Consider the following 17,664-nt stretch of genomic DNA (forward strand, 5'->3'; position numbering starts at 1 on the left):
GTCCCACAAGACAATAAATACTGCTGTATCCTTTAACTGAAATCAGAATTTTTTTGTGTGTGTGATTTCCCCTGTATCAGGGATTCATCTGGTAATCTAATTTAATCTCACTGCTTGAGGGTTTATTTCACAAAATTAATACAACACTGTGATTTTGGATGTCATTCACCTTTCATCTGGTTTACGCTTGAGTGAGCAGAAATGGAGCAGGTTTTGAGCTACTTTTTTATTGCTAACTGCTGTTTTCTTTTTAAGTTACAGAAAAATTAAAAACAAATATTGTGGTTACTATGCCAGCAGTGCCTATTGATGCAATGTCCTTTTCTTCCTATCTTGGATGTAGTATCCTTTGATGACTCAACTTAATTTCAACCAATAACTCTGCAGAACACATAATTTGCTGCTATATGCTGGTATTCTTCCCTGAGTCCTCTTTCAACAACACTGCCTGCCTCAAGAGGTATTCACAGCTAGCATTTTGCAAAAGAAACAAAACAGGTATCTAGGAATTTATATGATTATAAAAAATATCCAAGGATTCAGGCAGAAAGCAATTACTTGACATTCTTCATTCTTTAAAATGTAATGGATAAAAGAAGTCAAAATCAAACTGGGAGGATGAAAACAGGACTGATGAAAAGAGTCAGTGATGTTGAGAACTCAAAAGAGTCTCAGGAGATTTCCTGAAAGCATTCTTGATCTCAAGTGAGAGATAAAGAGTCTGACAAATAACATACACAGTACGTATCAGACAGGCCTGAGTCAAGAGCACAGTGTAGCAGCAGGTCAGCAGATTCCTTTGTCCTTTACTCAGTTTGCTTTAAGTCACTTTTTGTGCACTACTGATTTTCTCAAAACAACTGTTTGATTAAAACATTACTGTCTTTCCCAAGAAGACTGTGGCTGAAACAAGGAAACACTGATGTCATTTCTTGCTTTGCATAGTATGTCACAAAGTCCATTCTGGACTTTCAGTTTTCCTGTTCAACTAAGATGTCTCTGAAACTGCTTGTTTAACCCTGAAACACTGGTTCTCGCATAATGATTGGTATCTGCTTGGTAAACACCAGTTATTACAAATTCTCTTTCACATATTTCATATTAATCTGAATGTTTTCCAAAGTCTTTACTACCATTTAAGATATTTGGTTAATTTTCTGTATATTATCATTGTTCAGGCTCTGAAAAACACACTTCCATATAATATGTGGCTGCAGTGCTTCCTACTGACCTCTCAAATGTCTATTCCCCACACCAACCAGGCATTACTACTACCCCATTTCCCAAAGTCCATGATCTCTGCAGCTCCTGGGCCAGCTGGGTGCTGCACATCACCATGAAACCAGAAGATGCTGCCCACTGGAGAAATGGAGTAAGGAATGGAGAATAGGCAGGTACAGGTAAAGAAGATGATATCTGGGATCCTGGTAATATTACAGCACAGTTTACTTGCAGATCAGGTATAAACCTCAGCATGTCTTTTAAGTATCTATCAACTCAAGCTCATAACTACATCATTTAGGAAGCGGAGCTGGTAAATCTAAGCTGAAGACTGAAACAAGTTCTTTTCCAAGTCCAGTCTACAGTGTGACAGATATCCAGGTATGAACCAAGACTCTTCCCTGAATCACCTAAAACTTCCAGCAAGCAAGATTTCCTCTCTTCCTAGTGAGTTTTACAGCATAGAGGTTTTAAACACTTGCATCTGTTTGAGATTATAATTAAGGGAAAAGATAAATTTTTGTTTTTCAAGATCAAAGATATGCACCAAGTGCCTTTTCTCTCTGAGTTATGCTATCTGCTGAGGTTTGCAAGTACTTGTGCACTCAGAAGAATCAGTGCATCAGCTTGTGAGAGGTGGGGAAATGCAACACAAGATGGGGGGATGTGTTTGTATGGAGAAAGAGAATGTAAGTACCTTAAAGGATTCTGTATCGTAGCGAATCAAATAAAGCTGTTCTGTCAGTACTCAACAAGGCAAACAATTTCCATTAACATCGAAGCCACTTTTCCCATATGACAAGGAGACAAATTGATGACAGGATACTGAAGTGGATCTGTAAATACCACCAGCCAGCATGGCTGGGGATAATTTGTCTCTGGAAAACGTGAAAAGAGAAAGGACCTAAAGAGAGAGGGCTATCCCCTCCCCAAAAGAAAAAAAAAGCAAGAGAGGAATAAGTGAAGGATCTCTCTCTGCATTCACACAGCAGCTTTTGCTGACAAACTGGTGAGAGGAGATGGTGAAAAAAAAGGCATGTGGGAAAAAGCAAAGAAAAAAGAAAAAAAAAGGACAAATTTCTCCCTGAAATGAGCTGGAAGAACAATATACAGGGTCCTTCCTCAGCTATGCTGAATCCAACTTGATGAAATATGGCAGTCATTGAAAATATTTCTGTCTTTCCTTTTTGAATTACAATCTCTCTCTAATTATATATAGGTGGTGGACTGATGTTAAAGCATGGCAGTTCCTCATCAACAAATCATTAGAGAGATAGCTCAGAGCAACAATGACCTGCTCCAAAAAACATACTATGAAAAGACCATATTTCTCCTCTACAGTGTGTGTATCTTGTGATAGTAAACAACAGTACTGAGGTCAAGGCAAATGTCGCTCTTGTCACAATGCATACATTACTGCTTCCTGTGTAATATTTAGTCATGCAGTTGTCTTACCGATATTTTCTGAAGCAGTCCTCGAAATCTTACGAATTCTTAAATATTACACTGGATTTTACTTTAGCTGGAGTTGGATTAAATCCTCAAAAATATCAAAGATCCATTTATGCCTTTCTCCAAATAATTTGATTTACTCTAATTCTAATCTAACGTTTAAGCAGGTTCTGTGTATTGGTAAACCTATAATGGTACCACTTGTGTTTCTCTTTGATATCAGACTTTCTGCTAAAAATATACTTCTGCACATGACTACATTATATTTCTTGACACCTTTTATTGAGCAGAGTGGTAAAAGTTCCAGTTACAAATATTGGCATAAAACCCTGTTCTTTAAACCTGTACAGCCAAGAAGTACCAAGAGAAGAAGCAGAAAGTCCTACTCACTCCGGAGGTTCTGTAGGGGAAAAGAGCCGGTGCTGCTGGAAGGGGGCAGGGAACATTTCTGGCAGATGCACTCCTTCCCATTAAAAGTTACCCGGTCACCGGCAGGGAAAGGCAGCCTACAACAAAGGAAAAAAAAGCACACAGGTCTGACACTTTTGTCAAAATTAAGTATTTTCCCATGAAGGGACTGATAATTACTCTAAATTCTTCTTTGCTTCTGCAGTTATCATTCATAATTTTTCAGTCACCTCAAGGCTGAAGCACTGAACACAGCAAGCAGACAGCTGCAAAAGCAGATGTTATGGCTACTTAAGAGAAAAACAATATCAACAACAAATACTGTGCACTCAAGTACAAATCCTTGTGTATCTAAGAAATGTATCAGCAAGAGTTGATCACAAACAGGATCAGTTACAGAATGAAACAGTAACAGGAAAACGCAGCTGGTTTTATGTTGATAAAATGCTGCATGACAGTGATGATTTTTATACATTAAAAACCAGCACTTGTCCTCCCAATTGTGATAATAATCTAAGTCCTTCTCTTAATCTGTATGCTCAGAAAGCAAATGTTGCTGAAACCCCAGAGGAGAAAAGAGAATCCCATAAAACTGAAAGCATCTACACCACCTGTTTGTTTCACTCAACAACAGCTCTACTTACACTTAATTAAATCTTTCCTTTTTATCAGTGTCCTTAAAAAAAAACCTTTCCACTCTGAGCTCTCTTGTCTGGGCACACAAGCAGTTGAGGTTTTTTTCTCTAATAGGACCAGATGGACAAATCACTTCATAATGCAGCAAATGATGGTGAGGATTTAGAAACACATTTCACTCCACCCAAAGCTCATGTCCAACTAAATCCCACTTGAGTTATCAAAATATGGCTTAAGTGGGGCACAAACATAACACAGGCCTTCTGCCTCATGGTGATGTTCATCTGATCAGAAAATTTGATTAACATTTCATTAAAACTCTGCATGGCATTCCCCACCAACACTATCAACTTCATGTCAATTGACAAGTTGTCTCTCCTACAAAAGCTGCAGATACTTCTTGCTAAGCATAAACATTATTTTGTTTCCTAGAGCTCAAGAGTGGCTTAGTTTACATCTGCATTGCATTTAAAAGAAATTTTTTATTGCTTAAGAGAACAAAAGCATTATTGTTCCTCCTTTCTAAATAATATTACCAAAATCTATTTTAAACAACCAAGTAAGTCTTCAATGTTGTCAATAATATTGGACTTTTGGCAATACTTTAAAAATTTATGAGGGCACATGGAGATTAAACACTGTTATATCTTTGAATATCTGATACTGAATTCTGCTTTTCACCTTTTTTGTTTGTTTGTTTTCAGTGCTGACTTAATACTCTAAGAATTTGCCACCTTCTTACTTATATAAACTTAAGATACGAAAAAAATATTTAAAGAAAACAGCCTTTAAATTTGTCATGCCCTTTCACAAAAGTAAATGCTCCTTGTGTGATTCTGGAACAAACCGACCCAACATCATATTAGTGTAGATCCAGGAGTCCTGAACTTTCACCAGCTCAACAAAGGATTTTCTACCATTGATTTCACTGACTAACCTGACAAGAAGCAGCCCTTTCTCTACTTTAAGAGACAAGATGTTATGGAGTCACTGAGCAGCAAGTCTGCCCTGTCTTGCAGCAATCCAGCAGCAGCAAGCTCCTGTGTAATATATCAAAATCATAATGAAAAAATATTCCTTTTAGGTCCTAACTTTTATTGGCAATGGATTTTTTTACTGCTTTAAGTCACAGAGCTTTCATATATATGTAATAATAAAAGGGTTTCATGAACTTCTCAGAACACTGGAGACTGGGAAAAAACCTCTGGACACAAAGACAGATTCATTTGAACAAAAAATACCAAGCAGTATACACATCTATATAGTTAATGAAAATTAATGACCAGTTACCAAAAACTGTCTTAAAAGGGAGGGATATAACTCACATACTGTCACAGTTTTCTACTGCGAATATGAAAAACATAATTTAATCCTGGTTTTAGTTTAATGGAATGCTACAAAATCAAGTCTAGCACTAAGCACCATTCATCAACCTGGAAAGGCACAGTCCAAGGAATTTCAGTTGTTTTGCAACTGAAACAAGAATTTTAAACTTACCTCCTATGTGTCTTTAGGAAGACATCTCATCTTGATTTACAGAAACCCATATATTTATTAGAACCAGTAGTAATCTATTTTGAATCAATCTTCCCAGAAAAATAGCAACTCGCTCCACAGACGCAATCACACAACTTTCCCATTATCTTTCAATCATATGCAGAGTTGTGTGACTTAGTCAAGAGATTTCCATCAAGTTGCCATACTTTTTATGGAAAATAGGACTGGGACTCAGCTAATGACCCAACTGGACTTCCATGAGATATCTCAGTAGAAAAGCAGGCTGTCACTCTTAATAAAACTGCAAATGGTGACACCTTGGATGCTGTGAATGTTTCACCACTTTAAAGAAGCACTGCATCTACTGAGAATTCTTGTACCTGTATATTAGAAACAGATGCAAAGGCAAAATTAATCTATTTTTTAACTCAGTGATCTACCTAACAAAAATCCTGAACGACTTCCACCCGAACTCATACGCCCATCTGGAACAGATGCACCAAGTATCAAGTACTTGTTCCTGGTTGATGAGCGGCTCAACATGAGCCTGCAACATGTGACTGCAGCCTAGAAAGCCACATTCTGACCTGCATCGAAAAGAAGCATGGCCAGCAGATGAAGGGAGATGATTCTCTCCCTCTGTACTTCTCTTGTGAGGCCCCATCTGTAGTACTGTGTCCAGTTCTGGAGCCTCCAACACAGGAAAGACATGGAGCTGTTGGAGCAAGTCCAGAGGAGGGCCATAAGGATCATGAGAGGGCAGGAGCACCTTTCCTATGAAAACGGGCTAAGAGAGTTTGGGATGTTAAGACTGGAGAAGAGAAGGCTCTGGGGAGACCTTATAACAGCCTTCCAGAACCTGAAGAGGTCCTGCAGGAAACTTAGTCAAGTGCTTTGAACAAGGGCATGCAGTGGTAGGATGAGAGGGAATAGTTTTAAATTCATTTAAGTTAGACACTAGAAAGAAATTTTTCACTATGAGGGTGGTGTGACACTGGCACAGGTTGCCCAGAGAAGTTTTGTCTGCCCCATCCCTGGAAGTGTTCAAGGGGACTTCCCACAGGACCAAGACAGAGCAGGTAGATGACACCCACAAATCATTACAAAGCTTAGAGGCACCACAGCATGCCACAGAGCATCCTTTGGGCTGAGCATGGGGGGAGGCTTTCCTACCCCATAAACAGTTCTGAAGTGGTCTCATTTGCTGAAAGTGTAGTAACTGTTTACCGTGTCCTTCTATTCAGAGGGGACATGGTGACAATTTCACTTCTGTATAGTTTTCCCCTCGTTGGTCTTCTAAACCCATCATTAAGTCTCAGTGTTTGCCTCACTGTCTTTTTCACTGGGAATTCAGAATTTGCACACAACACATTTGTCAGTATTTCTCTAAAGATCAGACCTCTCCCTTTCACAAGCAGCCTTGCTCTAGGTCTTCAGCACCAATATGAGTGAAGACATAACAGAAGGTGGTAACAGTCAATTAACAAGGTTTCTGTTTCTGAGCTCTTGAACTTGTGCACTATATACAGAATTGTAGGTTAAAAGCAGCATATCTGCTTTGGACTATAATGGTACCTCACAACCAGTCACCCACTGAAGACTGTTGGGGATGGGGTTTAATTACCTACTTCTCCTTTTAAAAATACTCAGTGTAATTTTCACAGCTGAATAATCTGTTTTTTAAATGAGAATTAAGAGCATCTTTAAAGCAGCTCTCTGAAATTACTTGTAGGAATTTAGTACATTTTCTGTGATTCATTTTCCAATTAATTTTATTTCATCCACTTGCCTAAAATATTTGTAAATCCAGGAAGAATTGGAACTCACCAACACAACTATGTTGTAAAACAACAAGCCACCATTAGCCTAATCCAAGCTAACTGTGTGCTGACACAGAAAGGTCTGGTCCTGGGCTTGTCTTCCTCTGCACCATGCTTCAACCTATGTAGCTGTGGGCAAATCACTCAAGCTTTCTGAACCAAAGGAAATTTTTTTTTCTTTTTCAGAGCAGATGGATGGCCTTCTGTTCTTTACGTTGCTGACCTGGCTCTGTGGCTGAACAGTCAACTAAATTTGATATAAGAAAATTAACAGAAGAATATGATCAGGGTTGTAGGGAGAGCAAAGCTCTTAATTTCAGCAGGAGACTGCACATACACTGGGTCAGGTATAAAGTTACACCGCAATCCAAGGACCTACAGGATCAAATTCTTCTTTAACTTGTACCTGGTACAATCACGTCTCTCAGGGTTTCTCTGTAGGTCCAAATTTGACTCAGGACATTAAACCTGATGAGACAAAGTGGACATTACTTGCTATTTACTGCCTTAATGAACATTAACAAGGTCAAATGCTAAGTTCTGCACCCAGGGAGGAATAACCCCTTGCACGAATACAACTCAGGGATCATTTAGTTAGCATAAAACAACATGGGCAGACACCAAGTTGAACACGGATCAACAGAGTCCCCATGATGAAGAAGGCCAGCTGCACCCTGGGCTGCATTAATGTAGTCATCAGGTCCAGGGAAGTGAACTTTCTCTCTGTTCATCACTTGAGAGACTACATCTGGAGCAATGTGTATTGTTTTGGGCTCATTTGGACAAGAATTACTGGAGGAATCTCAGTGGAGGTGGATTCAGGCGGAGTTGGAGCAGTGGATGCATAAGCAGGGGCTGAAGTAGAGGGAATCTGTTCAGCCTTAAAATGCTCAGGGGAGATCTTATTGTTGTCTAAAACTACTCAATAATGTGGATATGAAACCGGGGCCAGAGTCTTGCCAGAGGTGCAGAGTAAAAGGACAAGAGGCAGCAGACATAAGCTGGAACATCAGAAATGCCAGCTCACTGTAAGAAGAAAAAAAACCCTACCATAAGTGTGCTCAAATGCTACAACAGGTTTTTCCTGTGGAGTGTGTGTGGAAGATATTTAAAATCTGACTTAGGCAATGCCCTCAGCAGCCTTCTTGAACTGGACTTGTTTGGAGCCAGGGGTTAGACCATAGGACCTCCAGAGATTCCGTCCATCTTACCTGACTCTAGGGCAACAGGCATGCTCCATGCACAAACCTGAAGCACAGGAAAGGAGGGCTACTTTGTTCAGGAAACACTATCTATTGATAAATATATTTTAATTTTTTCTTCATCATTTACATGTGACAAAAACCTGTATTTTTCCTGTCTTTAATTAAAAGAATACTGAAATTAAAGGGATAACAATTATATGTATTCTTCCAGCTGGGTGAATAAACAACACCTCCAACTTTACTAATTCCATTAAGTCTTAATACCAAACCCCAGATTTTTGATACCCCATCCACACAATCCATCTGTAACATTGAAATCAAATATAGAGTCTAGGTGTAGTACATTATGCAGATCATATATGTTACAGTCTGCACAGACATTTGAATACACTTCTATAACATTGACACACTGAGACTTCTGAGAATTTATTTTTCAAAAATATTATTACAGGAACAATTCTCCACTGTTTCTGAGAGATTCAGCTTCCTGCCTTTCCCCATCCTGCATTAGATACTTGAGTTATCTGTACAGTCATCTCTGACAGCCAAATTAGAACTAAATGCATCGTTTTAATAAAACTTAGCTCATGTTGCTACAGATAGCCTTAGTTTTCTCTTTCTATTTACTTTTACAAACACGTGAACCTCTGGGAGGAAAGGTCTTTGGCAGCTCCCTGGAGAATGCAGCCCCTTCCACTTAATAAAGCTGTAAGAATAAGATTGCTCACTTGTTTCCTGGGAATTCCAAGAAAGCAGTTAATCTGCAACGCATTTCAATCTCTTTTGTTATTCTCTCCTGATTCCTAGGTTTAGTCATTTTCATCACAAAACACAACAGTAGAAAGCAAGTTTCACTGGACTATGAACAGCACTGAAAGAAGGGACTAAGCTCTCAATCGTTAGGCCAGCAGAGCAAACATGCAATTGAAAACTGAATTTAAGGTCCACCTGTTCAACACCAGAAAGGGAGAAATAATCACACAGGACAATATGGTATACTGTGATTTTAATCGTTTCTCTCTAAAATATGATTTTTTTTTTTTTTTTTTTTTTTTTTTTTTTTTTTTTTTTTTTTTGACGTCGATCCATGGCAGCCCGTAGCAAGAGTAGGAGAGTCCCAAGGGATGCTCAGGGATCAGTTGGGTTTCTGAAAGACAATTTTTTTCAGAGAGGAAAGCGGCAACACAGAAGGCACAAGGGGATATGGCTTTTTTCTGTGATTCTGGGCCATGTGGCAAGCAGTAATACCACAAGCTCCAGAAAACAACTGGGCTTGTGTTTTTGCCACTGCTCCATCCAGCTGTATAAAAATAAGATTCTCTCATTGATCTGACTATCTAAAGCAATACACACTTTCCAAAACTTTCTATTTAAATCTTCTCTAAAAAAATAAATAAAATAAAATTTTAAAATTAGTTGCTATTGTGACTGGTTTACTATTCAGTGCAGGGACAGTTTAAAAGCAGTACTTGAGAGCTACAGAAACACAGGTTATAACATTGCCATTTAATGATCCTGTGCCACACTGGAGACTCATGTCACACGTGCAAAGTGCCTGCTGCTGCCAAAGTTTTCCTGGTGAAGCTGGCGAGAGCCTTGCTTGGTTTCCATGGTTATTCACCCTTGCTGAAATCCAACACATATGTATTTTCAGGACCTTTATTTCCTATAGGACATGTCTATAGGAGTTTCTTGGAAAGAGCACTGTGAAACCTCAGCCTAAACCTATTGACATTATCTACTCTGCTTGCTGAAAACTCAGCCACTGGCACTGTAATCCTTTGTAACATCAGTCAACAAAAGACAAAACAGCAGACATTAAAGAAACAAAGCAACATTCAGGGCAAAAGTTCTGACTGTAGAGACAGTTTCTCAAGTACTTTGGAAACCTGACACATAAGATACCATGATATATAAACAGATGGGGAAAAAAGAGGCACGCTTCTTAAAAAGAATAATAGATAATGGATAATAGAAACAGAACTTTTTTTTCTACCTTTAGCTTATGATTTTCAAAATCTAGTTTTCAAACGAAACACAGCTTCATGTAGAAAACATACCTGCAGAGAGCACACACAAAACAGTCTGGGTGATAGGTTTTGCCCAGTGCTGAAACCACTTCTCCCTCAATGAACTGATCACAGCTGAAGCACCGTGTGCCATAGAGTCTCTGGTAGTCCAAAGTACAGATGTAGTCTCCCTGTCTCACAAAAAATCCTCCTTGAGCCAGATCACATCCGCAAGCTGCAGGAAGAGAAAAGGCAGACTCAGAAGGCTGGAAAATAAAAATTCACTCTCTAAGATGGTGCTGATTTTTTAACTGTCGTCAATATGGTTCCTAGTAGAATACTTAAGCACTTCACTATATGGGCTTATTATCACAGAACAGCTGTGCATCTGAAAAACATTACTTTTAAAACAATTGCGTTGGTGATGCATTTTGTACACTAATAGTCTGGATTAATTCCATATAAATATACTAACCTCAGTGCTGAGGCTGCTAGTACAAGTAAGGCTTGAGGTGCCGAGTTCGGAGCTAGGATATACAACACCCATCACATTCAAAATGTTAAAGGACATGCACAAAGGATATAAAGTGTCAAAATCTGAAGCACCAACATTACAAAGAATTCTCTCAGACATATCTTGATTTTTCTCCAAGGTGGGATGCACATGGCAACTGCTGTACACTTCCTGTACACAGGTTTACACAAGGTTCTTTTTTCAAATGAGATCTTATGTTTACCTGATAAATATCACTCACCAAGCTTCCTGTCTTAGTATCACCCTGCACACCAAGGCAATGCCCTATCCTGGACACTGAAGAGCTTTAGGAGTATTTTTAAGCAGTGAATAAATAAGTGTTTGTCTCCTCTTACAGAATTTGGCAGCAAGCCAGTACCTGGGCATGCTGTGAGGCTTGAGATGGAAGATATTCACATCATTTCTCATGATGTGTACCTCAGGATGAATTCTCTGACAACTCAGTTATTCCACTCATTAAGGTGCACTGCAGTTACCTCACACCAAAATAACACCTACAGATCTGAAGGGTTCCTCTACTTGCCTAGTAACATGCTACCTTTTTTCCCCAGCCCAGTGTCTGTAACAGCACCTGAAGCACTGTCATTTATGCTATGTGATTTCACAGTCAATCTAACTCCATAATTCTTTATTGCCTACAGCCAATAAAAATAAACAGCAGCAATAACAAAAAATTAATGCATAAATTAACTTTAAGTATGCTGCTAACTTGCTGTTGTATGTTATCAGTATTCCATTTGCACAGGACAAATATAAAATGCATCCCTATTTTTTCTGCTTGTAAATGAGACTGGTGAAAGTATAAAAAATTTTTTGCAGTTCGCTGGAGCTGAAAACCCTGAGAAGCTTGGAGGATGCTGCACTTTCTCTCTTGCTGCTGCACACTGCAGCAAGCCATAGCAGTAAAATGCATTGATCTTTCTGTCAGATTAACAGTGACATTTGGCCAGAAAACTGAGCATTTTGCTTATCAGCCTGCAACTGCATGTATAAAACCTATTTTTTTGTTGCTGTTGTTCCATTTATTGCCTGATGTGAGCAACCAGGCATGAATCCAACACAGGAGAGGCAGAGTCCCTGAAAATAAAAAAAGAATCAAAGATCCTTTGTTAAATATTGTTACAGAGAAAACAAGAAAAAAAATCTTTGCTTGCCCTGACCTGAATAAGTTTTCTTGCTCAGCACTGTGGTTTTATGTACATTTCAAGTATTTTCCTCCATCCTGGAGATGGACCCTGGTGGCTGACTGAAATCCTACAAATAACACGTAGCATGCTGCTGATGTAATTTTCTTTTGGCAGCTAAACTGCATGTCTCCATACATGATTGAGCACACTCTCCAAAAGCCTGTGATTATATCTGGAACATTTCTCCTGTCCTCTATGCCTGTGATAACCAATAGCAACCATCTGGTAAACTTCCCCCACTACAGCTTTGACTTCTGTCTGACTTGCAATTAATTTGAAGCAGTCTAAGCCCATTTCCAGAAGATATCTGTGATTGTGATGCTCTTTCTATTGCATCCTCTGGTGTGGATGAGTCCAGGTGGCATTCATGAAAGTGTTGGGGAAGTCTTTCCCAGCTGGAAGCTTGATGGCTATGCAAAGTCTGCATGGGAATATCATCTCATTCACCCTCTTGGTGAATTTGGACCTGAAAATTCTATCTACAGATCTGTCTACTCTGTCTACAGGAGGCAGGAGCAAGACAGAAGAGTTCTTGCAATGGTATTTAATCCGTATAACCCAGTCACTCTTCCTGGGCACCTTCCATGGCAGGTGTCCATGAAATCAAGAATACTCAAGCCTGAGAGTCTCCAGCAGCATTTCAGTTATAATACATGAAAAAACAGCTATAATCTCAAAGGCTGGAATCTCACTTGATTTTGTTATGGTCCAGGGTAAAATAAAAATAAGAGTATGTAGCACCTGAAAAACTTGGTGCAGACCTGCTGGTCCCTTTCCCAGCTCTGAGGAACTGCAGGAAGGCAGACACTTCTACCAGATGAATATCGGAGCAAGTTTCTGGGGTGGGTAAGAGAAAAAGAACTGTGGCCTATCTATCCAATTCATCTTACAACACTTCACCATGCATGTGTAGCACTGATAAAGGTATAAAGGATACAGCATACAGCACATCTACAAAGGCTCTCAGGCTAGACTGGCCATGATACCCTTAAATTAATTTGTAGGGTACATAGCTCAGTGCACAAAAACCCTTAGAGAGTCACAATGTTGTTATGAGACTGACAAAATATTAACAACTCAGGTTTACTAATTAAAATAGAGAGTTTGCAGATTATCCTGTGCATTTGAGGCCTGTAATTTGTCTCCTACATATCTAGAAACTTTTGCATTAGAAAGAGAGTTTCTATTTTCTAGTTTCCAGAAGAAATCTGGTATTTCCCAGTAGCTTTAAGACAGTGTTACTATCCTATAAAAGCTCTCCTGTAGTGTTATGGGTAAGAGAGAGATCCTCACAGCATTGTATATGTGACTGCTCCCAGGAAAACTAGGAAAAATTGTCCTATTTATGTAGAGTCATTATTTTAAGGAATCAGTCTGGTTATTTTTAATTTACAACCATGCTAAAGAGATTTAAGAAACAGAGTAATGTGTTTGAAGCCATTTTCTACCTAATAACATCTTAAATATTTGTGATAAAATACTGCTGCCATTTGCCAGAATTATTAAAACAGTTGGAGCTTGGTGTGTTTTGTTGCTGTTTGGTTTGGGTTTTTTTAATCTGTTTTTTTTGTTTGGGGTTTTTTTGTTTGGTTTGGTTGGTTTGCTTTGTTTTAAACCCAAACATGTAAAACGAAAACATTAAATATTTTCCAATTTTTTCATAATGATGGCTTGGGTGCCAGCTACAGGTTTGCAAATCAAGTGCCTGCTCTGCCTGTGCCCAGCCATGGCAGATGGGCTCATGTTAATGAGTCGCAGAAATCAGGAGGTGGAGATACACCACTGTGGCAGTGATGAAGTTTATGCAACAACTCCTTGGGTCTCAATGCAGGCTCCACACCAGCTGAATGCACTGAAATGCCCAATAACAACTACTGCATGCTGGCTGTGCCCCTGCTGTATCCCCATGTGAAAGAACATGAATCAGACGGAACATCTCCATCCATAAAGGCATCTTACACTGATGTTTCTGGCGTGGGGAAAAACTTTACCCTAAGAAGACAATTTCAGTAATTGAAAAGAATTACAGGCTTTCATGGATGTGACATTATCTAATGTGGGATGAAATTATGTAGGCTTAAAAGTGCTTTAATTTAACAGCAATTTTGGTGCCTGCAAAGTTCATCACAGAATCATTCTAGTTGGAAAAGAATCACAGAATACTGGGGGTTGGAAGGGACCTCAAAAGGCCACTAACGTTCAAGATCACCTAGTCTAACCATCAACCTAATTCTGCCCACCATTAACCTAACTCTGGCAACTCTGTGTTCCCAAGCACCACAACTACAGAATCTCAATTTTTTTTTCATAAACATAAGGCACAATTTTGTGTTGCAGTTTTGTCCCAGTTGTACTTTGATTTTAACCAGGATAGGATTTACTGCATTTATATGGTGTCTTATCTACCTCAGCATTCCCATCATGGGTAAGCATCTCTCCCAGGTAGCTCTTCCCAGTGAGGATTTGGTCCTCTACAATGGAAACATTTTCTGCACATGGCTGTATCTGTTGTTTGGATTATTCCTAGAAGTTTTAACACTTATTTAAAATTCCTACCAATGTTTTAAAGGAGCCCTTAACTTTCTAACATAACTTCTCCATCTTTGTATTAGAAGTATATAAGTAAGGAGAAAACCAAGACAATGAAAAGACAAAATAAAACCTTGTTTATCAGTAAGAAAGTAATGCAGGGATATTATGCTCTGGGTATAAAGTAAGCATGTATAGCTTTACTGTGCCCTAAAAAGCTAAAACCCGAGAAACTATGTGTCTTTAAATGAGATAAATTAAGTTGGAAACCAGAAATAACAGAAGCCCGGCTTCCTGTAGTTGATAATTAGATAACCTTTACTGAAATGCCAGCCAGATACTCCTTTACCAGGATTTGTAATCTGGAATCCTTTCCTAGCCCTTTCACCACATTTCAATAATGCATAAATTCATGAAAAATACTTAAAAAAAAAAAAAAATAAAGACTCTGGATAAAATGCAATAAAGCTTTTGCTAGATTACCAATGTGATTGGTACATGACCGGTACATAAGGGGCTGCAGAAAATTCTTTATTAATGCAATGAAATGTTGCAACAAGAATTTGAGTAAAACAAAAGTAGAATTAACAATTACTTTGTGAGAGTTCATTAACCAACCAAATTTTTTGTTGCACTATATTTATTGGCTTGCTTTTAGAAAGTTAGTGTCTAATTATTTTTAAATATTGTTTTAAAATCTCAAAACCACAATATAAAACCAATAGCTTCTGCATTAAATAACTTTTGCACAACTTCTATTGTCATTATTATTATTATTATTTTTTCAGGGGGATAAAATATTAAATTAAGGTGACATGGGTAAAGGCAACCCTAAACCCACCATACTGTCCAAGCCAGACTGAGAGTATTGCATTGAAAGTGTAGTTTTTCCCATTATACTGAGTTAATATGATCTGTGATTTTCAACTCTTATGGTACTTGCAAAATAATGGGCAGGTTGATCAAAGCACCTGATGAACAAGAGGCCCCAGGCTGCATCCCCAGTGCCTAAGATGCCACACATGCCACCACTTTGCCAAAAGTCGGGACTCGGAAATCTTACTAGTGAACTTCCAGTAAATGACACCCATTTGGAAATGTGAAACCCCATAGCTATGTTCAAACGCCAGTCCCTCAGATTACTCAGTTTAGCTTTTAACATATTTATTTATATCCTAGCACATATATATGATCTAACCAGTCACTCCTATTACCAAGTTACTTGATGTTTTTATCCTTTTCACCAAATATTCTGTCTGGTTTAGTGCTTCCTATCAGTATGGCTTCATATTTCATGATATAACTCTGGGATAACATTGCGTGTTCTTATGAAAAAGTGGTCCCAAAGTGATGTATCCAGCCTCAGGTCTTAGCACAATTCCAAGGAAATTGTAGTGCTACAAGACTCAAATACTGACTCACAGAACCCCTTACCATATCACAGCAGAAAGGGGTATATATGTCATTCAAACAGACCTCAAACACATCTAGACAACTTCTCAAGACATGGTCATTTGTAATTCTTCATGGGCTCCTTGCCAGTTTGTAGTTTCTATCATTGTTTATCTATAAATACTGTGAGAAGGAACAGTTTTTCAACTATCTTAAGTTTTTTTGGAAGGCTATGGGACAGGCAACTTAGCAGTGCAGTGAAGGCAACTCACATATGTGTAGCGGGAGGAGCCATTCTTGCTCCTGAAGCTCGATGAGCTGCTGGTCTCTTCCAGGACTCCAGCCACCACACAGCACTTCCAGGGTAGAAGTGCAGTGGGAAGAGCCTTTCTTGCTCCAGAGGCTCGACGAGCTGCTGGCCTCTCCATGCCTCACACCAGAGTGAGCTGAGGTCCTCTCTGTGGGTGTGTGTTCCACCTTTATTGGCCCCCTGGCCTTGCTCATGCCCAATACGGGCCTGTCCTAATCAGGCACAGGTGGACTCACACCCACTCACTGGCAATTCGAGGCACCTGATTTATCTTATTTCTCTACACATATGGGAAAGTCAGTCCTGGGACTGTCCCGAGGCTGGCTGGGTGCAACTGGAAAAAAACAACTGCACTGCCTAAATTTGGGATCAGTGAAGTTTCAGAATCCACTTGCTGCATTTGCAGGTGACCTGGCAACCTCTGAAAGGAGATGCCCTATGAATGAAACAAAAGCATGGATTTATATTTGCATCTTGTTCCTTCTGTAGAAATTGCCATGTTTTATGATAGTAAATGATTAAAAAGGAGGTTTGTATTTCACCCAGATGATTACATGGAGCAAGTAACTAGCGTGTTACTGAGACTTCATGCAGGGGACAAGGCTCTTTGGTAACAAATTAGCCACTGAAAAACTAAATTTGATAGTAATATGTGCCATAAGAACAGCTGGCTGTAAAAGAGTTGGAAAGATGTCTATGTGTGCTGTTTTGTGCTTTAAATACCATCCTGGTTCTGCATAAGTGTCCAAAACATTTTTGTTATTTAGTATAGTGCATCTATGCTTATTTTTCCTGCAAAGCATCTTTGCAAACAATACAGTTTTTGAGTTGGACACTTATTTCTGTCTAATTAACTCATTAAAGACCTACTCAGATATTGAATACTATGTACTTAATCCCACGGGATTTCTAAAGATACTTGTAGCTGACAGATAGCTTTCCTTCTGTGAGTTTCCTCTAAATAGAAATAGAAAAAGTCACATTAACACAGCTGGGACCAGAGCCACGTTCATTTTTTCTAGACTGTGCTATAGGGATCCATAAATGTCATTTGAAGTACTGCTTAATAATGAAGAAAGTTGTCCAGTAAACATCAGATAACTTATTTGTATATTAATAAATTATTTGAATGTTCAAAACAAATGAGATATTAGCATCTTCCAGCTAATCTTTCAAGCAAGCAAGAACTAGAGAAGTGATCAGTTAATTCCGTTTCCTTGACTATCCCTCTACCATTCACTGTGTGTCAATATTATATCACAAGGCACCAGTCTGAAGCAAATCAAGCAGCTCTCCCCAAAAATGAAAAAAAGCACAGAGGGTCACATTGGGATTCAAACACCACAGACCAAAGTCTGGATAGATGTGGCCCTGGCCCTCCTCATGGCACCCATTAGAAAGGTAGGAAAGGGATACAGTCTGATTTTCTTTTTAAATGTTAATTCTCTTGTAACCCCATGCTG

At 38.9% G+C, this 17,664-nt stretch overlaps 1 protein-coding gene across 4 annotated transcripts in view; it reads right to left on the reverse strand.

The window, feature by feature from the left end:
- ABLIM2 (actin binding LIM protein family member 2) overlaps positions 1–17,664 on the reverse strand; it is a 98,770-nt gene that overhangs the window by 71,742 nt on the left and 9,364 nt on the right. For all 4 annotated transcript variants that reach the window (XM_030450646.1, XM_030450644.1, XM_030450645.1 and 1 more), the window contains exons 3-4: positions 10,300–10,483; positions 3,064–3,179 (exon numbers count right to left, since the gene is read on the reverse strand). In XM_030450646.1, coding sequence (XP_030306506.1) covers positions 3,064–3,179; positions 10,300–10,483 — 300 coding nt within the window. The remainder of the gene's footprint in view (positions 1–3,063; positions 3,180–10,299; positions 10,484–17,664) is intronic.

This window comes from Calypte anna, chromosome 4B, assembly GCF_003957555.1.
Source record: "Calypte anna isolate BGI_N300 chromosome 4B, bCalAnn1_v1.p, whole genome shotgun sequence".
Classification (NCBI taxonomy): domain Eukaryota; kingdom Metazoa; phylum Chordata; class Aves; order Apodiformes; family Trochilidae; genus Calypte; species Calypte anna.